This window comes from Odocoileus virginianus, chromosome 12, assembly GCF_023699985.2.
Source record: "Odocoileus virginianus isolate 20LAN1187 ecotype Illinois chromosome 12, Ovbor_1.2, whole genome shotgun sequence".
In the NCBI taxonomy this organism is placed as follows: domain Eukaryota; kingdom Metazoa; phylum Chordata; class Mammalia; order Artiodactyla; family Cervidae; genus Odocoileus; species Odocoileus virginianus.
In genome coordinates, this window is record NC_069685.1 from 68,029,541 (window position 1) to 68,050,700 (window position 21,160).

Here is a 21,160-nt window from a genome sequence, read left to right on the forward strand (position 1 = left end):
GCGGTCACCCAGGCACCCCACGGACACCTCGCGAGGGCTCCACTGTGTCCCGGTCACGCTGCTGCCCTGCGGCGGCCCTGAGAGGGGTCTGAGCACCGGCAGGACAGCCTCCCAGTTTATACAGCATCCCCGGTGGGAAGGTCTCCAGAATCCCACAAGGCCATGCCGGGCTGGCCGCCGGAGCCGCGGGCAGCCTGGCGTGGTCGCTTCCTCTGTCACAGAGGACTGGACTGGCCTCAGCCCCAGAGGGATGTCCTGTCAATCCCAGTGGCACCGATTGCGGGGGACAGTGCAGAGGCCGCGTGAACCCGGGCGCTGCCTGCCCAGGCCACAGACTGGCCCCTGGGAGCCCAGGAGGTGGACGCTCACCTCCTCCCCACCTTTGGAGACACCACAAACTGTGTGCGCATTGACAAAGCTGGCCTTGATGTTAAAATACTTGACTTTCCTGCAAAATAAAACCAGGATGCTCAAATGTGACCTTGGGCCACCCACGGCTCAAGAATGGGGGGAGGGCATGGCTGCTGTGTACCCAGGTCTCCCCAGGTCTCCCCAGACACAAGGCCCACAGCCACCATGCGGGGACGCCCTGAGGCCCAGGGCAGCCCTGGTATGTGGGGACAGAGGTGGCCAGGCTTCTGCTGAGCTCAGTCCTGCCACCTAGACATGTTCCCCAGAAAGAGAAGGCCCCCACGTGCACCCAGTCCTGTCCCCCCAACACCCACTGATGTCCTGCTGCCAAGGAAGGGGGTCAGCAGGCAGGGGCTGTGTGGCCAGGCCCCGGGAGGGGTGAGAGGTGCCTGGTGCCCAGAAGCTGGCTTTTTTTTTTTTAAATCCTTCCAAATGGTGCTGTGTCTTTACTTTTCAAATATTTACTTATTTATTTGGCTGTGCCGGGTCTCAGCTGCAGCGTGCAGGGTCTAGTTCCCAGACCAGGGATGGAACCCGGGCTCCCGCGTTGGGAGCATGGAGTCCGCCGCTCGACCAGAGGGAAGTCCTGACGACCGGGCTTTCTCTGCAGCTCTTCCCTCCTCCCCCGCCTGGGGAGTCAACACCCACGACCGCCCAGGGCCCGACGCGGCAGTGGTACCTGTCCTGCAGCTGGACGCGGTGGCCCCAGTTCAGGGACCTCACGTGGTTCTGAACGGCGTCTGCCATCGTCGCCCTGATGACACATGCACGGTTCAGGGGTGGGTCCCGCCAGGACAGGGCTGCGAAGGGCCCTTCGCAGGCACACCCAGGGGCCAGGCGCTTCTCAAGGTGGCGGGGGTGGAGGCTGTCCCCGGGCCAGGCGAGGGGCTCCCGACTGGGGGGCCCTGGGTGGACCACCTGCCACCTGCCGGGCCTGGCACCCCGAGGGGGATCCTGGGCACCGTGGGGTGCAGCAGGGCCCAGGCCCCACCCAGGGGGTGGGCAGCCTCCCCCACCCACCCCAGGAGACAACCAGAAACCTGGCCCAGACGTGGGAGTGGATGGGCTGCCTGGGGGCTGCAGGGACCCTGGTCTCCCCGTCGCCCCTCACCAGTCATGTGGGGCCTGGGCCACGGCCCAGCCATAGTGGGGGGCATCGCGGATCATGCCCCCCAGCAGCGCCGCCTGATGCATCAGCTTCTTGGGGATGCAGCCAACGTTTACGCAGGTACCGCCGAGGCCCCACCTGGTGCCTGGGGGGCGGGGGGAGCTTGGGTGAGCCGCCGCCCTGCTGACCCCAACTCCGCCGGGCAGCGGGCTGGGCTCAGCCCCTTGGGACTGATGCCTGCCCCCCAGCCCCTGGGGCACGCGGCGCCGCCAGGGCTGGCCTACCTCGGGGGGAAGGCTCCACGTAGTCCAGCACGGCCACCTTCTTCCCCAGCTGGGCGGCTAAGGACAAGGAGCAGGCAAGTGAGCACGCTGGGGACTTGGGGGCCCAGGAGCCTCTGCCCTTAGCCACGCTGCCCGCAGACAGGCACCCGGACTCTTCCTGACCGCCCACCAGGGCAGCGCGGCCCAGCCCAGCCCACCACCCTGCTCCAGGGCCAGCTGAGACCTGGGGCACCGCAGACAGGCCCCCGGCCCCCAGGGCCCCCTCGCTCCCCGCTTCCCCAGACACCACGGGGGGGTCCCCGTCCACCTGCTCAGGGCCCTCAGCTGGGCATTGTTGCCTCTTCTCAGGAAAGTGAAGCTCGGGGGTCAGATGGCAGGTCAGCCGGGCCTTGAGCCAGGGAGCAGGAGTGGACCCCACTCTGCACCCGTGACTGGAGTCCACCCTGCCCCACGCCCTACCCCCAACCCCCACCCTTGTCTGCAGGGTCCGCCCAGTTGCGAGCCCCACATTCTAAGCCCAGGGACAACTGCAGGCTTCCCACCGGCCAGCCCCAGGCCCCGGACCTGCAACCCGCTTCATTCGTGGCTACCACGATCAGAAGCAAGTGTACAAGTCTTCATCAACAAAACCACTTCATTCAACGATGACCGAGGGGACCCTGGCGCTGGATTTAAAGGCTGCAGCCAAGGGGACTCCTCAGACACAAGCACTGCCAGCTCCTGGGTCTGACCGGGATGGGGAAACGGGGACCAGAGTTACCCTCCTGCTCAAAACAACCAAAAATACTGACAAAATGTGCAAAATAGTGGTTTCAAGAAACTGAACAGAAGAAAACAAAGGCCAGTGATCTCTGGGAGGCAGGAGTGGGCGGATGTGAGCCCCAGGAACGGGGGGTCCCTAGGACCCAGCCCGGGAGAGGATGGGCATTCCCGAGAGGAGGTGGGGTAGAAGTGCTGCCCAGCCTCCTGGAGCGGTTGGTGTCATGTCAGGAAGGTCATGTCTCCGAGTAGTCAGGCTGAGACTGGGCCCAGCACCAGCCCCGCCTAACAGACCTCACGCAGAAGATTCGAAAAGACCAGGCTGTCCCTACCTACATCCCAGAACACGCTCTGACACATTTCTAGTAGTGTCCAGAATCCAGAACCCAGCAAACGAAAGTTAAAGAGTGTAAGTCACTCCATCGTGTCCGACCCTTTGCGACCCCATGGACTGTAGCTCACCAGGCTCCTCTGTCCATGGGATTCTCCAGGCAAGAATACTGGAGTGGGTTGCCATGCCCTCCTCCAGGGGATCTTCCCAACCCAGGGATCAAACCCAGGTCTCCTGCATTGCAGGCAGATTCTTTAACAGGTGAAGCCAGTGAGGTACAGTCCAAAGTGTCTGGCACTCTAACAAAAATTACCCGGCACACAAAGGAGCAACCAGTCCATGAAGCAGACCAGGAACCAACAGTGACGTCAGGATCAGCAGAAAAGAAAGCAAAGCAGATGTTCCAACTGCACTCCACGTGTGTGAAGAGCTAAGAAGCCACGCGAAAGCCAAAAAAAAGCACCCGCGTCCAACTGTAGAGATGGACCTGCACCAAGCGGCAGGAAGCCCAGAATGGGGGGATCTGTGTGTACGTGCGGCTAGCACAGCTTGCTGGGCAGCGGGAACGAACACAACATTGGAAGGCAACTGTGCTCCAATAAAAATACTTCAAAAAAACTTGCACCGAGTGGGGTTCATGGTGGAGTAGACATCACAGACTCTTTTATTAGGGAACCTGCAAACGGGAATAGAACCTATCCACAGCGGAGAGAGCTGGGCGAGCTCTGAGACAAGCCAGAGCAGCTGACACACGTGGAACTAATGTCGCCCACGTGAAGGAGTGACCGATGGTTGAACAGTGTCATGGATCAATGAAAACTATGACCCAGCCTTTTCCCCACCCTTTTTGGCACCAGGGGCTGCTTCTGTGGAAGACAATTTTTCCATGGATGGTGTGGGGGGATGGTTTCGGGACGATCTGAGCCCATCACATTTACGTGCGCTTTATTTCTATTGCCATGACATCAGCTCCACCTCAGGCATTAGGGCCCAGAGGACGGAGACCCCTGATCCACAGACCCACGGAGCTCGATGAACACCGGCAGGAAGAGAATTCGGCAGGCACCAAGGCACGCTATCGTTAAACTGCTCAAAAGTAATGGAAAGAGAAACCCTAAAAGCGAGCAGAGGAGAGAGACACACAACAGAGGAACAAAGAAAGATAAAACGGCAGATTTCTCATCAGAGTCGATGCCAGAGCGCAGACAGCGCAGAGTCCCACGGCCCCTTGTGCGTCAACATGCAGGCGTGGGGTGAAGTCCTCATCACCTCCGGGTTGGGGAACCCACCTCTCCAAGCCACGGTCCCCCTTCTGGTGACCCTCTCCCAGTGGAGAAGGATCTACGTGTGCCCTGGAACCCACGCGGCACAAGCAAAGAAGCGGCCACAGTGAGAAGCCCCTCAGCAAAGAGCAGGCCTGCTCACCGCAGCCAGGGAAAGCCTGGGCAACAGAGACCGGCACAAGCGAAAAGCAACAGAGAATAAACTTGGTGGTGACGGCTGCACAACTCTATGAACGCAAAACCCACCGCATCAGGTGGTTTAGACGAGTGATCTCCAGGGTGTGTGACTTACATCTCAACAGAGCGGTCTGAAAAACACGAGACCCTCGGGTAAAACTGACATAAGATGTGAAAGACCGTTTACCAAACTGGCAAAACACCACTGAAAGAAATGAAAGATACCTAAACGGGAGGGACACCACATGACCCAGCTGTTCCACTTTCAGGCAATCCTCCAGCAGACTGACAACATGCATTCACACAGACACACACACACACACAAATGTTTCCAACAGCCCCAAACGGGAAACCACAGGTGAGACAGACACAGTCTAGGCAGCCGCATGAGGAGGCGAGACTCCGGATACACACGCAGCAACGCAGATGACCTCCCGAAACAGGGCCCGTGGGAGAGGCCCAGAAGTAAGGATACTCATAGCGCGAGTCCATCGAAACGAAATTTCAGAAAATGCAACATGATCTACAGCGAGAGAAAGCGGGTCACCGGCTGCCTGGGGAGGGGGGCCAGGCCCGCAGCAGAGAGCACGCACGCGGGACGCAGCTCCAGCCCCTGGAGGCCCCGCCGTGCCAGCCGCATGTGGGACGCAGGACACGCACCTTCCTTGGCACAGGCCAAGCCGCCGGATCCACCGCCAATCACCAGGAGGTCGTAGCATTGCCGCCCTGCGGGGGTGAGGGGGGCGTCAGAAGGAAGGACCAGGACCAGCCGTGGAGGGGGCGCCACCCAGGAGGCTGCCTGCGTTCCAGGGCGGTCCTGCAGCCACACTCGGCCCTGTGATGGTCTGGGCTGACTACGTGTCCCCCAGCACGCACTGATCCCCGCCACCCACATCAAGAAGGCAAGTGAGCCGCCCTGAGCTCAATGTCACCCGACATCCTGGCAGAAGTGGGTGGAAAAGTTTCTCTTGAGTCCACCCGTCGGGCGGCGCGGCTTGGCCGTTCCGAGTGCCCACAGGGCCTGGCGGGGCAGCAGCTCCAGAGGCCGCTTGCAGCCCCCACCCCTGCCCCTGGCGGACCAGCCGCCCCGTCTTCTCCGCAGAAGGCCCCGTCTCTGCAGATGCTGCCACAGAAAGCAGCCCAGAGACAGTGGAACCGGGGTCCACAAGGGAGGGCGGAGGGCAGGGGTGTCCTCAGGGGCGGCCAGCTCCGAGCCGGGAACCCCAGCACCAGGCCTCGGCCCACCGCCTGTAGACAGAAACAAGGTCAGCACGAGCCCAGTTGCTCTTTCCTCTCCCCCGCTCAGGGACACACGGACCGGGAAGAGGTCCCTACCGTCCATGGCCGGGGCCAGCCCTCCCGCTGCCCCGCAGGGTGCCTGCGGCGACTCCCTGGCACACACAGCCCCTCTGCCAGCCGACTCTCCCTGCCCACGCGAACAGATGGCGCAAGGACTGTGGGCTTATCTCTGATGGTCCGCTCTCCCCACGGGGCACACCCAGCAACCCCCTCCGTCTGATAAGTAGGGAGGCGGCAGGCCGCCAGGCCTCCGTAGGCCCCACTGCGGGAAACCGCCTGTAATACCTGCGGGGTCTGGGCGGCCTGTCTGCAAGGAAGGACCCCAGGGGACCCCAGAGAGGGCACTGCCCTCGAAGTGCCCACTGGGCATGCACCTGTGTGTTCCAGGGCTCCCCAGGGCACCTCACAGCCTGGCCCCTCTTCTCGCCCTTCAAGGTCTGTCACCCTGTGTCCTGAGCCCTCCCTCGCCTGGTATTTTCCTCATCTCTGCACTCGGGGCCTGCACGGGGCCAGCAGAGCCTCCAGGAGCAGCCCCCCGCCCTGCCTAACAAGCCGAGACCGCCTGGCCAGACCACCGCCTCCCCAGCCCCACGCCCCAAGGCCACTGAGACACGCGGCGGCTGTGGGCGGTGCTCTGCCCACGGTGCCTTCTCCATGAAGGGGCCTGCCCAGCCCTGCCCGCAGGATCCCCCCAGGGCAGGGATGTGCTGGGAGAGGTTGGGGTGCATGGTGCCCCGAGGCCACCTCTGGGGGTCCCCCGCCCCACCCCTTCTCAGGACCCTGGAGGCGGCCCCTGCCCCTGCTTGTGGCCTTGGGGATACTGTCCGGGTGGGCCCAGGACCCCTGGCCATCCAGGAGGTCCGCAGTGTCGGCTCCCTCCCCCAGGGCGCCCCAGCACAGGGCAGAGCGCCCACCAGCAGAGGGGCAGGGCCCCTCCTGAGTCCCGCACGTGCAGGTGCTGAGCACATGCTCTGTGGGCCGCCTGGCCTTGGGGAGGAGCGGGGAGACCTGGCCGGCGGTCCCCGCACCTGCTGAGCCGGGAGGTGACCCACCCCCACCACGATCGGCACCGCGGTTAACACGGCCAGGGGGATCGCCGCTCCACGACCGGCCGCGGCTCGCCCCCGCGCGACCCCCGCGAGCCCCGGCCCCGCGAGGTCCCGACCCGCGCCCGCTGACCTACGGCGCCCCGCGCCCCGCCCGGCGCGCGGCCCCGGAAACGCGCGGCCGCTCCGCGCAGCGCCGCCATCGCCGCCCCGGGGGCCTCGGTCCGGGCTGCCCGCCGCGCTGCCTGCGCCGGCGACCGCGGACCCGAGGTGGGTGCGCGCGCGGCCGAGCCCGGAGCCGGGCCGCCCGCGGGATTCGCGCGGGGCCGGGGTCCCACCCGGGGCCGGAGCCACGGATGGTGGGGCGTGTAGGACCCGGGGGAAGGATCCTCCCGGGAGGCGGGCTCCAACCTGGGGTGGGGGCTCCGACCTGGATGGGGGGGGTCTGACCTGGGGTGGGGGATCTGGACCTGGATTGGGGGGCTCTGACCTGGGGTGGGGCTGCGACTTGTGATGAGGGTCTCAGGACCTGGGGTGCAGTCTTCAGAGGAGGGGGTGTTTAACCTGGGCTAGGGATCCCCAGACCTATGGTGGAGAGGCTCCCGGAACTAGAGTGGGTCTCCGGACATGAGGTGGCTTCCCCAGACCTTAATTGGGGGGGGTGCCCCGAACCTGGGCTGGGGGCTCTGACCTGGGCAGGAGCCTCTGACCCGGGCTGGGGGCTCTGATGCGGTGGCAGCAGAGACACCAGGCTGGTGGAGGGAAGGGAGCGGTGCTGCAGGAGAAGGTCCCCTCTGGCTCGGCGGGGCGAGGGTGGGGGGTGCGCACCGCAGGGCTCTGGGACCCGGACTCCCAGGTCGTGGTGTTCTGGGAGAGTGTGAACCTGGGACCAGGCTGCAGAGTAGGGTCTGAGCACCTCGGGTGCTCGGGGAGGGAGCACTCCGGGGCCCAGGCCAGGGCTCAGCTGTCTCCCCGTCCTGCTGGCAGGTTGGAGCCTCCTGGACCTTCCTGTTTTGTGAAACTGGCAGCCTCCCCGGGAAGAAGCCTGGGCCCCTCGGCCTGCTGCCGTCTTTGAAGTTTGACCAGCAGCTTCCTTTGGGCTTGTTGAGTCAGATAGACACGGCACGGTACCTGACTGGCTCAGGGGCCGCTGGGCCTTTGAAAGGGAAAATGCAGGTGGGGTGTCGGGGCCCAAGGGAGTCAGAGAGGAGGCACGGGTCCCTGGGACCCCCAATTGAGCTCGCCCGCTGGACCTGGCCTCTTGCCCTCCTGCAGAGCTGGGCGGTGTTGCTGGACATGTCACTTATTCCAGAAGCTGTGAGCTTGTTGGGAGGACACCTTGGGGGGCTGGGATGTTGTAGGGACGTGGCCTCCAGCCATGACATGCAGTCAGCTCTTTGTTCCAGTCTTTGCATGAGGTCTGGTGGCTGGGTCTGGCAGGGACCAAATCTCCTTGGTGGATGATCAGAGGCCACAGTAACCCGGGGTTTTGAGCCTTGAGGGAGATCAGTTGAGAAGATTCTAGATGTCGAGTTCTCAGGTCTCTAGATGGTGACGTGAGGCCGCGGTGGCCATCTGCTGGATTTCTCCAGTTTCCGTGGGATTGACCGTTTGTGGAGACATCAGGGTTGCGTGGCAAGGCCACTTGGGTCTGGAGCAGAGCTCGGGAGATGCAGGCACCACGTGGCTCGTGCAGTGACCCGCATCCGAAGTTCCCGCCACCGTGTCTCCCTCGACGTGCAGGGCTCTGTCAGACTGAGGAGGACGTGGGCAGTGACAGCACTGAGCCGCCGGCCAGGAGGGACAGAGGAAAATGGGGAAAACTGACGTTTGGAGCATTATACCAGGTATTGAGTAAACGGGGAGGACTGAGGATCTGGCGATGACGAAACATGCAAGCGGGCCGTGCAGCCCGACGTGCAGGTGGTGATAAAACCTCAAAGGCATCGACTGGGCAGGACTGGACTCTGATGACCCACAAGGTGTATTGTTTTCTCTACTGAGACAGAATTTCTTTCTGTGGTCACTTCCATTTTTGATCAGTGGTAAACTGAAGAGTATTCATGTTTACAAAATAGCTCTGGTCTCCCTTTTTTGTTGTTTCGTCACTAAGTCATGTCCGACTCTTTGCGACCCCATGGACTGCAGTGCGCCAGGCCTCCCTGTCCATCACCAACACCTGGAGTTTGCTCAAACTCATGTCCATTGAGTTGGTGATGCCATCCAACCATCTCGTCCTCTGTCAAACACAGGAGTTGTGAGTTATGTTTTATTTGGCACAAAATGAGGACCATAGCCTGGAAGACAGCATTTCAGACAGCTCGAGAAGGTGCTCGAAAGAGGAAGGGGAAAGGTCAGTGTACATGTGATTTTGACGAAGGGGAGTATTTGCAGTCAACCACCTCTGTGTGCAGAAGATTGCTGGTCAGAAGGAGAAGCTGTTGCCAGGAAGGAATCTAGTGCTTTTCTAGATGTGAGAAGGTGCCAGCACTGGGCTCATAAAATCAGCTCCTGAGGATAACTGACTCTCTGAAGACCTGTCCTGCCAGTTTTCCCTGAGCACCGAGGCCGTCTCTGCTCCCCACCCTGAACTCCTTCAGGGGGAGCTGGAGGTCAGCAGCTGCAGGGGCATGTGACTTAACCCTTGTGGAGGCAGACGGTGAGTTTGTAGTCGACAAGGATTTGTCTCCCTCTTTTTTTTACTTTTTATGGGTCTTCGTTGCTGGTTGCGGCGAGCGGGGGCTACTCATGGGTCTGGTGCACGGGCCTCTTGTTGCAGAGCGCGGGCTCGAGGGCACACGGGCTTGGTTGCTCCGCTAAACGTGGGGTCTTCCCGGGTCAGGGGTCATACCCGTGTCTTCTGCATTGGCAGGCAGATTCTCTACCCTTGAGCCACCAGGGGAACCCTGTCTCCCTTTATTATTTTGCTTGAGGACAAAAATGACTCTCCTCCCTCAACAAAAACGTATTCCACATTCTCTGCGTGCTTTTCGCGTAAGAACATATCTTCGTTTTCCTGCCTTGTGGACAAAGTTGTTTTCCTTTGTTCGGACTAGTAGTAGTTTTATTCTCATGTGTTGATTGAAGTTTGTAACCATTAGCAGCCTTTATTTTATAGAGAGAACAAGGAAGTAGACAACTGCAAATTATCTGTCTTATCCCAGTATTTTGTAGCAGATGAGCAAATTTTGTGAAGATAGGCTTGCATAATCTGTAAGGTTGGAGGAGGACATGGCAGCCCACTCCAGTGCTCGTCTGGAGAGTCCCATGGACAGAGGAGCCTGGCGGGCTGCAATCCACGGGGTCGCACAGAGTCGGATGCAACAGAGCAACCAACACTTTCACCTTCAAATGTCTTTAGCTTCTTTGTTATACAAACATCAGAAGCCAAAGTATAGAAACTTAAACTCATGCCGTCTTAATCACGAGTGTTTCAGCACTTTATCTTATATAGAAGTTATACAGATATTCAGTGACGTTAGGGAAATTTAAATGGAGGTTGTCTTGTTCAGGCTTCAGGAGTAGGGGAGCAGGCCTCTGACTGACCTCTGACCCATCCTGGACCACCTGCCCGCAGGCACGTCGGTCCTACCGGCAAGGCAGGCAGCACTGATAAGAAAGGGACTTGGTCTTGGAATTTCTTAAGCCCCTGTGGACCCAGCCAGCCCCCTGAGGTCTAAGGAATCTTAGGACTCACAAGGAGAAACAAACAGCATTGTGAAACTTAAACCACAACTGCAATTTTTTTGTGCACAAACCGATGATAGTATCAGTTTGCTGCCTGGGGTTATAAGTGGAGCCCCCAGAGCTGCAGTTTGAAGTCTTGCCCGTGCAGTGGAGGCACCACCCAGGACCCTCCCCTCTGGGGCTCCAGACCGCTGTGACGTGGGGTCTCCCCACACTGTGAAAGTCTGGGTGTAGATGTAGGCTCAGTTTGGTGGTGTATGCACTATTACTCCTCTCTTACTTCTTTTTTCCTAATGACTGTATTTGGGGATGTTTAAAAAATTGTCTTATTTATTTACTTTCGTCTGAGCTGGGTCTTGTTGCCATGCCTTCCCGGGGACGGCAAGTGGGCTCTGCTCCCGAGCTGGGGAGCACAGGTTGCTCGTTGTGGTGGCTCCCTGTTGGAGCGGACTTCAGTAGCCGCTCATGCAGGGTCCGCTGCTCCACGCCACATGGAGTCTTCCCGCACAAGGCATCGAACCTGTGTGCCCTGCATTTGCAGGCGGATTCATAACCACCGGGCCACGAGGCAAGTCCCTGGACATTGAGGTTAGGTTTGGATAATCTTCTGTTAAAAAGTGAAATTGTTTGTTTGTGTGTAACGAGTGCTTTCTCTTTTTGACGAATGCCTCAAACCTAAAATGAAAGGAAAACTTCTGGCAAAACAACGGGATATCTATTGTTTAACTTAACTTGGTAGAACTTTTAAGGTTTCAAGTTACCAAAAAGATTTTGGAAACTGCTTTTAGGCAGACTGAAACACATTATGGAAAGAAAGTTTGTCCGAATAGTGACTGGAGAATTTCCGTGGTGGTCCAGTAGCTGACATTCTGTGCTCCCAATGCAGGGGGCCCAGGTTTGATCCCTGGTCGGGGAGCTGGATCCCAAACGCTGCAACTAAGACCTGGTGCAGCCAAATACATAAATGAATATTAAAAGAGAGAGAGAGAATAGTGACTGGATTTGATTAAAATCAAATTTATAACCTTAAATACCTAATCAATACAATACCAGCTTGTTTGACTAGTCAACCAAGGAGATTTAAGTGTGTTGCAATGTATGTAATGTTGACAACTCTAAAGAGACACCTATTTTATGAGATGAACACTATTAAGCTGGTTTTATTTAGCAAAGATTTACCCAAGTACATGAACTAGAAAAACAGTTGAGTTGGTGCTTGTATCTCTGGGAGTTTAGGAAGGTTTACTTTACGTAAGTGCCCGTTCCTCTGGAAGCCAGTCAGGATAGAGTCCCTGGAAGGCATTGCAGAACTTGATCTGGTCATACCATCTGGAGGTGGGGAAGGAGCGTATGTATATTAAAAAAACACAATTGTACATAAAAATTTATGCCTAGCTATGCATCAGTCATAAACACAGTTACATAAAACCCACTAGTTTATGTAAGAGTTGGACTGTGTCTTTGCTTCATTTGGTATCTTAATCTGAATCGTGTTGTAGCAAGTGGGGCAGGTTGACACCCGTGTGGTGTGACGCCTGAAAGCCCCTCTGGACCCTGATGTATCATCTCAGGGAGGCACAGACTAAATGCTTCCAATTCACTGTTCTTTTTCCTTTTCAGCATCAGGTAGTTGCTTCTGGGGGATCCCTGAGTCCCTGGAGAGGCGCCAGGGGGCCCAAGGTTTCAGGGGCTGGGGGAATTGAGGGGCCGGGGAGGAGGGCGGAGGAGTCAGGGGCTGGGGTAGGAGGGCGTGGTGGGCCGGTGGCCTGGCAGCCCCTGAGGCCCACGTGCTCCGGCGCTGACCAGGAGGAAGTGGATGGAGCCAGCTGGGTGGAGCCAGCTGGGCGGCTCCTGTCCGCGAGGCTGCTGGGACCCCCCAGCCTAGGAGCAGAGCTGTCCTGCCTGTGGTCTGCGGGTCCAGAGCCAGAATCACACAGGACAGGAGACGAAGACACAGCCCCCCGGGGCTCTGTGTCCCACGCCGTCCCCCACACCACCCAAGCGCAGAGGCCCCAGCCCAGGCGCATCGCTAGTTCGGGCAGCCGCCAGGTTTCCCTTTCGTGAGGATTCGGGGCTGCCTGCCCCTCTTGCCCCCCACGGACCCCCGTGCTCTCAGGCCTGCCTTTCTTGGGGAGGCGGGGCCGGGCTGTGTGACTCCTGGCTAAGACCCCCCATCCAACATGCGGAGCCCTAGCAGATTCAGCACCAAGGGACTGAAGAATTTGTGGGTAGTCTGCAGCCCCCGCCTGGGCCTGAGGGGGCCGGGCCGTGGCCGGCATCTCCATCAGCCCCTTGGGGGTTATCGGGAGGAGCATAGGTGGCGATCCGAGGTGATGGAGGGTCTGTCTTGGGGTTGCAAGAAGAACAGTTAAGAACGGGCTTATAATAAGGAAGCTTTGAGGGTGGGCTGTGGCTGCTGTTGTGAGAGGTTTGTGCTCCATCTCTAGGGCACGGGGAACACACACCAGCCTGGGGAGGAAGCGAGGGACTCTACTGCCTTCCCCTTCTCCCAGAGGGGGTGAGTGTGTGCCTCCGGGTGGGGTGGGGCAGGTGCCCAGGCTCAGGGGGCAGGCCCGCAGGCAGGCAGATTGGGAGCTGGGCTGGTTTTTCTGGATCCTGCTTCCCAGTGGGGGTGCCATTTTCCTTTTTCTTTTGGGAACAGAGAGGACCAGAAACAGGGTTGCTTGTTTTCTTGGTTTTCCACCGTTTTTGATGCAGTGAAACATGCATAAGTTGAAATTTACCACTCTAAGCATGTGCACGCGTACAGTTAGGTAGCATCGAGCGTCCACGTGGCTGCGTAGCTGTTGCCTCTGTCTTCAGAGCTCCCGCCCCACCCCAGGCAGAAGTTCTGCCCCCTTCAGCAGTTACCCTGCGGCCCCCCGCCCCTGGCAGCCTCTGTTCTCTGTCCTGTCTCAGTGAGCTTGCCCTCGTGCGCGTTTCATCCAGGTGCGATCATTCAGAATTGATCCTCACGCGTCCAGCTCATCCCACTGACCATGACGTCCCCCTGGTCCCTCCGTGAAGTCACAGGTGTCCGCACGTCCCTCCCAGTGGGACAGGGTCAGGGTGCAGTCATCTTAGTGTGACTAAGGGATGCCCCAGTGTGCGGAGAGACCACACCTCATCTGTCTGCGGGCCGTGTCCCTTCGCGGCCGCTGTGCCTCACACTGTCCTGAACGTGGGTGGACAAATATGGGTTCAAGCCGCTGCTCTCGGGCGTCTTGGGTCCACTCCCAGAGGTGGAATTGCTGGGTCATGTGGTAACTCTGTATTTACCTTTCTGAGGAACTGCCAACTGTTTTCCACAGCAGCTGCTCCAGCCATGCTTGAGTTTCCGATTTCTCCATGGCCCCGCTAGCACGGGGCGGGTCATCCCAGGGATGTGAAGTGGTGCCTTGAAGCTTTGATCAGACTTCCCAAGTGATGTGCTTCCTGGTCACTGGTGTGTCTTCTTTAGGGAAATATCTGTTCATGTCCTCTGTCCCCTTTCGAACTGGGTTCTTTCTGAGTTGTAGGAATTCTTATATATATTTAGGATTTTAAACCCTCATCAGATAGGTGGTTTGCAGATATTTTCTCCACCCCCTGGGTTGTCCTTTGCTCTCTTGATGGTGTCCTTTTATGCACAGAGCTTTCATTTTGGTGAAATTCTATTTTTCTTTTGTTGCCCGTGCTTCTGGTGTCGTGTCTGAGAATCCATGGCCAAATTCAAGGTCATGAAGAGTTACTCCTGTGTTTTCTTCTACGAGTTTTATGGTTTTATTTCTTAAAATTAGGTTCTGGACGCGAGTGGAGCACACGGAAGCAGGGGGTTCGTGTGGGACACGCGAAGCAGGGGGTCTGAAGGTGCTGCTCGGCCACCAGCCCTCACCTCTGGCCAGTGGCTCCTTCGTCCTCCTCTCAGGGCAGTGGGGGCCCTCAGCCTCCCGGGGCCCGGAGCCACGCGGGGCGGCGGGAACCTCAGGCCACTGCCGGGGGAACCGAGCGACCTCACTGTGGCCCTTCCAAAGGGCAGAGCCATGGGCGCTCCAGTACTGGGACCCACAGCACAAGGGGCCCCACGGGTTGTCTCCCCAAGGAGGGGTCTGCCCAGCCCTGACTGGAGGGCTTCCTCCCAGCACGTCTGCCTGGTTCTGTCGGTGGGTCTGTTCTTGGTCCCCGGCACTGCATGAAGCTCCCGGCAGACCTGGGCCGTCAGGCGGCTGAGTCCTCGCCCAATTTTTATACAGTTCAGTTGTTGTGGGAATTACAAGCTATCCTTCACAACTCCAGGGTCCACCAAGGACTTTGGTCTTTAAATGGAATACTACTTTTTTTTTTATTTACGTGTAACATTGATTAGTTTTTTTCATCAACCCAGAGAATACATCAGAGTGGCCCAGCCTCTCTGCACTGCTGCTGAACACAGTGATGATAGTCACATAGGTGTGTGGTTGGGGCTCCTGAGCTGGCAGAACGGAACCCAGCGGGCAGTGCTGGCCATTGCAGGCCACGCGCCCCTGTTGTGTTTGTCACCCATCCCGGAAGTGCGGTTGGCCCCACCCCACCCACCTCCAGACTCCCCCCACCTGCCTCCGGCCCTGTGGTGCACCTGCTGGCCTGGCGGTGCCGCGGGGACCAGGGAGACTGCCGTGGTGTCCCGGGCTGGAGGGACATTCCGAGCGGCGTCTTGCTGCCTGTCTGCTCTCCCCAGAGAGCCGGCTTGGGGCTGCCTGTGTCCGTGCCCGGAAGCTCTCTGGCCACACGAGCTTCCGGGCTGTCCCCAGTGTGTGCGCCAGGGGGTTCTGCGTGCGGTTGGCCGCCCCTGTGGGGAGTGTCCAGCCTCGGGCCAGCCTAGTGCTCTGGGCTGCCCGAGACCCCGTCTCTCCACCCAGGGCGGAGTCCCTGGGGGACGTGGTTTGCATGTGGGCGGGGCCCCGGCCGTATCCCCTGAGTCTGGCCACCGGGCACGGGGCTGGCCTCTCACGGGGCTGAACCTCACGGGTGGGTCAGCCAGGCGGGCCGGTCACTAACACCGTGATGACCACGTGCTCCCACGGGTCCTGCGGGCGGCGGGGCCTCGCAGAGCCCGGAAGGCCCGCCCCGCCCCTCGCCCCTCCGCAGTTGCTGGAGGCCCCGCCCTGAAGCCCCGCCCCTCGCCCCGCAGATGCTGGAGGCCCCGCCCCTGCTGCTGGCTGCTGGTGCCGTCGGCCTGGCCCTGCTCGCACTGCGGTGGCTGGCCCCACTGGACCTGCGGCTCTTCGGCTTGGCCTTTATCTGCTGGAACGAGTTCATCGTGAACCCCGTCCGCAACCTCCTCATGGGCAGCAGCAAGGAGCAGCGCATCCTCCAGCACGTGCTGCAGCACGCGGTGGCCGGGGACCCGGAGAGCGTGGTGGCCGCCATCGACGGCTACAGCTCGGAGAAGGAGTGGGCCATGCACGTGGGCGATAAGAAAGGTGGGTGGCGGGGTGGCTCGGGCCCTGCCCCCCACTCCAGGAGGTGCCGCCTGGGAGCCCCAGCCAGTGCTGGAGGGGGCGGGGACGGGGAACAACAGAGTCATTGCGTGGTTTCCTTGCTCACAGCCGCCAGGCAGAGCCAGGTGCCCCCCAGGGCAGGCCATGGGTCCCTGGGTGTCCCGGCTGGCCCCAGGGTGCATGGAGACTCTTGGACTGAGTCCTGCGGGGGCGCCAGGCCTCGCCCCGCCTCCGGGGCCGCCTCCTGACCTTTGGACTCCAGCGGGGGGGCCCAGGCAGGCAATGCGTGATCACCACACCACACCCCCCCCCCCCCCCCCCCCCCCCGCCCCGAGTCAGGACAGCGGACGTGAACCCTGGGGATGGACTTCAGGGCAGCCAGCGGTCCAGCAGCCTTGAACCTTCCGATTGTGTCCAGCTGAAGGGAGCGGGGCAGGCTCTCTGTGCAGCCCGGGGCGGGAGTGGGGTGGTGCTTCCACGGAGGGCGGCTCTGGGTGGGGCCAGGCTGAGGGTAGCCGGGAATGCTGGGAGGGGAGGACCAGCGCGTGCAGAAGCACAGAGGCCTGGGGGCAGGAGCTTGGGCTGAGCCTGGTGAGGCCTGCGGCTGGCCGGAGGGCGCTGGGCCAGCACGGGGCGGGGGGTGGGAAGCCCCCTGCTCACCATCCCCCCTCCCCCCCCAGGCCAGATCGTGGACAGCGTGCTGAGGGAGCAGCGGCCGTCAGTGCTGCTGGAGCTGGGCGCCTACTGCGGCTACTCGGCGGTGCGAATGGCCCGCCTGCTGCTGCCTGGCGCCCGGCTGCTCACCATCGAGCTCAACCCCGAATATGCGGCCATCACCCAGCAGATGGTGGAGTTTGCAGGCCTGCGGGACAAGGTGCGGCACTGTCCCTGAGATGGCGGATGTAGGCACAGGCTCCGGGGGCCGGGAAGGCTGGGGTCACATCCCAGCGGCTCCAGGCCATGCTTACCAGCTGGCCAGCAGACCCGTCCGCAGAGCGGGAGACTCCCGGAGGTGGGCCAGAGCGGGGACCCGTCTCCCGGAACTGCCAGGCTCACTGGGTGGGGGTCTGTTCCAGGTGACCGTTGTTCTTGGAGCGTCCCAGGACATCATCCCCCAGCTGAAGAAGAAATATGACGTGGACACTTTGGACATGGTCTTTATCGACCACTGGAAGAACCGCTACCTGCCGGACACGCTTCTCCTGGAGGTGAGCCCTGTGCGTGCTGGCTGGGTCGGGCCCTGCGGAGGGTGGCCAGGGAGCCATGGGCTGGCCTGTGTGCAGTCAGGACACAGAGAGGAGTCGGGGCCTGGGCCAGGGCGGGCGGGCCTCGGGGAGCACTCTGGATGGCCTGCATCCGTAGAGAGCAGCAGATACCACCCTTGGAAGTGGAGGTGTTAGCTGCTCAGTTGTGTCCAACTCTTTGTGACCCCATGGACTGTACCTGCCGGGCTTTTCTGTCCGTGGGATTCTCCAGGGGGATCTTCCTGACTGAGGGATTGAACCCGGGTTTCCTGCAGTGCGGCTTGATTCTTTACCATCTGAACCACCAGGGAAGCCCTGTTGCCCTTGGCAAGTAGGAGCCTAATAGCTTTCTCAGTGCCGCTTGTTCATGGCTGCTCATCATCTCAAGGCAAGGCGTGTTCTGCAGCTGGCCCTGCCTTGGCCTGGCCATGCCGCCTCGCTCGGGCGAGGGGCTGGCAGGGCAGGCGGCCTTTGTCCCCATCGCTCAGGCCTCTCCATGGGCTGCTTGGTGTTCTTACAGCAAGGCGGCCGGAGACGGAGGGGGAGGCCTGGCACCCTCGTGACCTGAAGCCGCACCCGGGGCAGAAGGAACAGAGGTCAGGAACAGGGGACACTGCTCTGGTCCTCTGAGTGCCGGCACACGGCCTGGTTCAGACTCTCCAGGGCTTCATCCCCGCGCAGACGGCCGGCCTTTGCATCACTCTCCTCTGAGGCTGACCCATGGGTTCAGTGCCCCACGTGCTGAGCCCCAGCTCACCTTGAGCGTTTCCTCCCAGGGTTGAGCAGCCTGGGCCACTGCTCCCAGCGGCCCTTCCTCGTCAGTATCATGGGGAAGTTCCTTTTTTAGGAGAAATGCTCCACGATTCAGAGGCCCACTTTTTTCACATTCTGGCTCATGGGTTGTCCCAACCTCACCGACCTCTACAGCTGTGTTTTCCACTCCAGCCTCAGGGCCCAGGGACAGAAGGGAGGCAGCCGCCACCAGGAAGATTTGAGGGCTGCACCCACTCCAGTGGTCCCCGTGTTCCTAAGTCACCAGGGGGTGCCCGTCCATCCCTGGGGTCCCACTGGCAACTTAAGACACGCCTGGGGCCTCTTGCTTGACTTCACCTTCCTTTTGGGGGATTGTTTTTTTTTTTCCCACTTTAATGATCATGTAGAGAAAGCTCTGATGTAGCGCAGCAGCTGGGCTGTCCCTTCACTCCTTCATCAGGGAAACATTTCCTCTTGCTTTTTGATATAACCTAAGCAGGGCTTCCCTGGTGGCTCAGATGATAAAAAAAAAATCTGCCTGCAATGTGGGAGAACTGGATTCCATCCCAGGGTCAGAAAGATGCCCTGGAGGAGGGCATGGCAACCCACTCCAGTTTCTTGCATGGAGAATCCCATGGACAGAGGAGCCTGGCAGGCTACAGTCCTTGGGGTCGCAGAGAGTTGGACACGACTGAGCAAGTTTCACACACACCAAGCATCTCCTCCTCCAGCTGAGAGAGACTGGGGGTGAGGTTGGTGGGCACAGAAGTGCAGCTGCCCCTCCCTCTGTAGAGCCAGGCCTGACATGTTGGCCAACTGCCCAGGTGCTGGTGGAGACTGGGGTGCCTCAGGGTGGACCTGAGGGGCAGGCTTGTGGGTGTGGAGGTCTGCCCCCCAGCCCTGCAGGGTCCCCCTGGTCGGACCCTACTGAACCTCCAGTGACCGATGCCAGCAGCCCCCGCACGGGTCACCAGGCATCTTGGTGACCCAGAGGAGCCCGTGTTGCTGGCACCCACTGGCCGCAATCTGGGCCCCACCATCTGCACTCTCATGTCCCCCAGCGTGCAGTGAGCCCCTGCTGTGTGCCACGCTCTGTCCTAGGGCCTGAGGGTCCCCCTGCCCGCTCAGGCCGCCCTCATGCCCTCCAGCCATCTGCCTGTCCCCACAGGAGTGCGGCCTGCTGCGGAAGGGGACGGTGTTGCTGGCCGACAACGTCATCTTTCCTGGGGCGCCCGACTTTCTGGAGTATGTGCGCGGGAGCAGCCGCTTCACGTGCTCACACTTCAGCTCGTACCTGGAGTACTCCAAGGTGGTAGACGGCCTGGAGAAGGTCGTCTACAAGGGCCCGGACAGCCCTGTGCAGGATCCCCCGCCACGCCCGGCCCTGAAGGGTGAGGCAGCCCCAGCCCTGTAGCGCTGGCCTGTCCTCAGGCCAGCAGCCCCGTGGCTGCCTCTCGTCAGCTCCAGGCTGTCACGCTGGCCTGCCCCGAGCATGCCCAGCTCCCCTTCCAGAATCGTGGCAGTACATCTAGAAGGTGCCTGCCTGTGAAGACCCGCTAGGCAAGCAGTGCACGTGACAGTGTCGCGTGCACACACACACACACGTGCAGTCACACACTCACACAGCATCTCAGATTCACACCATCTCACACACACTCTCTCTCCCCCCCTCCCTCCTCTCTTTCCCCGCCTGGCTCTCCTCCCCTCTCTCTCTCTCTCCTGTTTCTCTCCTCTCTCCCCCTCCCTCCTTCCCTCTCTCTCCCCCCACCCCCCCCACAATCCGCCTTCTGCGGGCCGGCACCTGCGCTCTGCCATCACCAGGTGGCAGCAGTGCCTCAGTGATCACCGCCCCCCCACACCGCCCCCCAAACACACTGCTTTTTAAACACGCCTGCTTTTTAAGAATGAAATGCAACTTTTCTACAATCAGCCGCTACCAATCTCACAGACTAACACCCTGTTTAGAAGACAGTGAGGTAGAAAGTAAGGACCTGATTCTTTAGGTGAGACAGGACCTGAGTGCTGCTCTGTCTGCCCCCATGTCCCAGCTTCGCACCAGGCACCCGCCGCTCCCCTCGGCCGCTGCAGACGGCCCCACGGGGATGTCTGCGGGCCGGGCTGAGCCCTACTGGGGACCCAGGCAGCCCGCAGGCTGCTCTGAGCAACCAGTGCTGGGCCAGGTCCGGAATGCCCAGTACCCAGCCTCTCGGGCCTGGTGTGGCTCTGGGCAAACTGCGTCCCCGTCCCACTCGGCCTGGTCTGGGGATGAGATGGCGCAGTCGGAGCAGCTGCAGTGCTTCCGTGGCGGCCTGGCTGCCTGTGACGACGTGGTCGGCCGGCACCCACTCACGTCCACAGGTGCCCGCGGCCCCGACCCTGGCCCTCCAGCCCCCAGGCCCTCAAGCGGCTGGCTGGACCTCTGGCTGCCTCAGAGGCTCTCCCAGGTCCCTCACCCCGAAATTGCCCCTTCTGGCCGAGCCCGCCTGTGCCCAAGACCAGCCACAGTCGTCGGGGCCCCGCTAACTACCCGGGATTGAACCCACACACTGTGTAGAGAGGAGCCACATGGGGGACACATCCCGGGGGCCTGGATGCAGTGGACCCCCAGAGGGGCCAGTAAACAACAGGGGAGTGGCTTACGGACGGAGATAGACACGGGAAGTTCCTTTGTTGCTTTTTATAATTTTTAATTTTTCTTACAAAAATTTAGATGTTTACCAATACAGTCTTAGTTTGGTTTTCTTATAATGTTTTTTATCAGTGTTTTTCTGGTTTTTAAGTCACAAATAGCAGGCACTCAACAGCAGTCCCCCACTGCTGCCAAAGGCCAGTCCCAGAGGTGCTACTCAAGGGCTGCAGTGCCCAGGGAGGGGCTCCAGCCATGGCGGGCGGGTGGGGCCATGCAGCCAGCCCCCCCGCTCGCTGCCTCCAGGATCTCTGCACGGCTGTCCCTGAGCGCCGCCCCCGCTCAGGGCCCAGGGAAGCCCCTGCAGCCTTGGGGCCAGACTCCCTGCCCTGAGCCCCCTCCTCGCCCGTCCGCGTTCCTTGGGGGGCCCTGCTGGCCCCAGAGCAATACCGGGTGCCCTGGCCTGGGCCTCCCGGGCGTGCACTGCACACAGCACCATGTCAGGAAGCTAACTCGCCTGGGAGTTAGGAGCAGGGAGCCAGGGCCGGAGGGGGAGGCGCCGCCCGCCTGCCACCAGAGGGCTTCCACCTCCACAGCGGGGTCTGCACGGGCACCCAGAGGCCCCTTCCCGTGGTCTCTCCAGAGGTCAGACCCTAAGAGCAAACGGTCGGGCCCAGACCCTGCGGACAGAAA

The 21,160-nt window shown here is 60.6% G+C and overlaps 3 protein-coding genes and 1 long non-coding RNA gene across 13 annotated transcripts in view; 1 reads left to right on the forward strand and 3 right to left on the reverse strand.

Moving 5' to 3' along the window:
• TXNRD2 (thioredoxin reductase 2) overlaps positions 1-6,957 on the reverse strand; it is a 28,813-nt gene extending 21,856 nt beyond the window's left edge. The window contains exons 1-6 of one of the 3 annotated variants that reach the window (XM_070475785.1): positions 6,832-6,957; positions 5,014-5,079; positions 1,804-1,860; positions 1,523-1,664; positions 1,091-1,165; positions 370-448 (exon numbers count right to left, since the gene is read on the reverse strand). In XM_070475785.1, the coding sequence (XP_070331886.1) occupies positions 370-448; positions 1,091-1,165; positions 1,523-1,664; positions 1,804-1,860; positions 5,014-5,079; positions 6,832-6,901 (489 nt within the window). In that variant the 5' untranslated portion in view covers positions 6,902-6,957. Of the gene's footprint in view, positions 1-369; positions 449-1,090; positions 1,166-1,522; positions 1,665-1,803; positions 1,861-4,832; positions 4,877-5,013; positions 5,086-6,680; positions 6,789-6,831 lie in introns of those variants that run through there. The other 2 variants (XM_070475787.1, XM_070475786.1) reach the window with 2 other exon arrangements.
• Positions 6,885-20,562, forward strand: COMT (catechol-O-methyltransferase). 2 transcript variants are annotated; one of them, XM_070475788.1, is made up of 5 exons: positions 6,885-6,968; positions 15,535-15,826; positions 16,525-16,718; positions 16,921-17,052; positions 19,010-20,562. In XM_070475788.1, the coding sequence occupies exons 2-5, from the start codon at positions 15,535-15,537 to the stop codon at positions 19,253-19,255; spliced, it is 864 nt and encodes a 287-aa protein (XP_070331889.1). In that variant the 5' UTR covers positions 6,885-6,968; the 3' UTR covers positions 19,256-20,562. The 2 variants fall into 2 exon arrangements, with proteins under 2 accessions (XP_070331889.1, XP_020759145.1); XM_020903486.2 differs by lacking the exon at positions 6,885-6,968 and adding an exon at positions 7,225-9,357.
• On the reverse strand, positions 11,516-15,268 carry LOC110143760 (uncharacterized). Its single transcript, XR_002315678.2, has 2 exons — positions 14,980-15,268; positions 11,516-11,714 (listed from the first exon to the last, which is right to left on the reverse strand). It is a non-coding gene; the product is annotated as an uncharacterized lncRNA (long non-coding RNA).
• ARVCF (ARVCF delta catenin family member) overlaps positions 20,508-21,160 on the reverse strand; it is a 30,695-nt gene continuing 30,042 nt past the window's right edge. For all 7 annotated transcript variants that reach the window (XM_070475779.1, XM_070475780.1, XM_070475781.1 and 4 more), the window contains one exon: positions 20,508-21,147. Coding sequence is in view for 1 of the 7 variants with exons in the window: in XM_070475781.1 (XP_070331882.1) it covers positions 21,121-21,147 (27 nt within the window). In the remaining 6 variants the exon portion in view is untranslated. The remainder of the gene's footprint in view (positions 21,148-21,160) is intronic.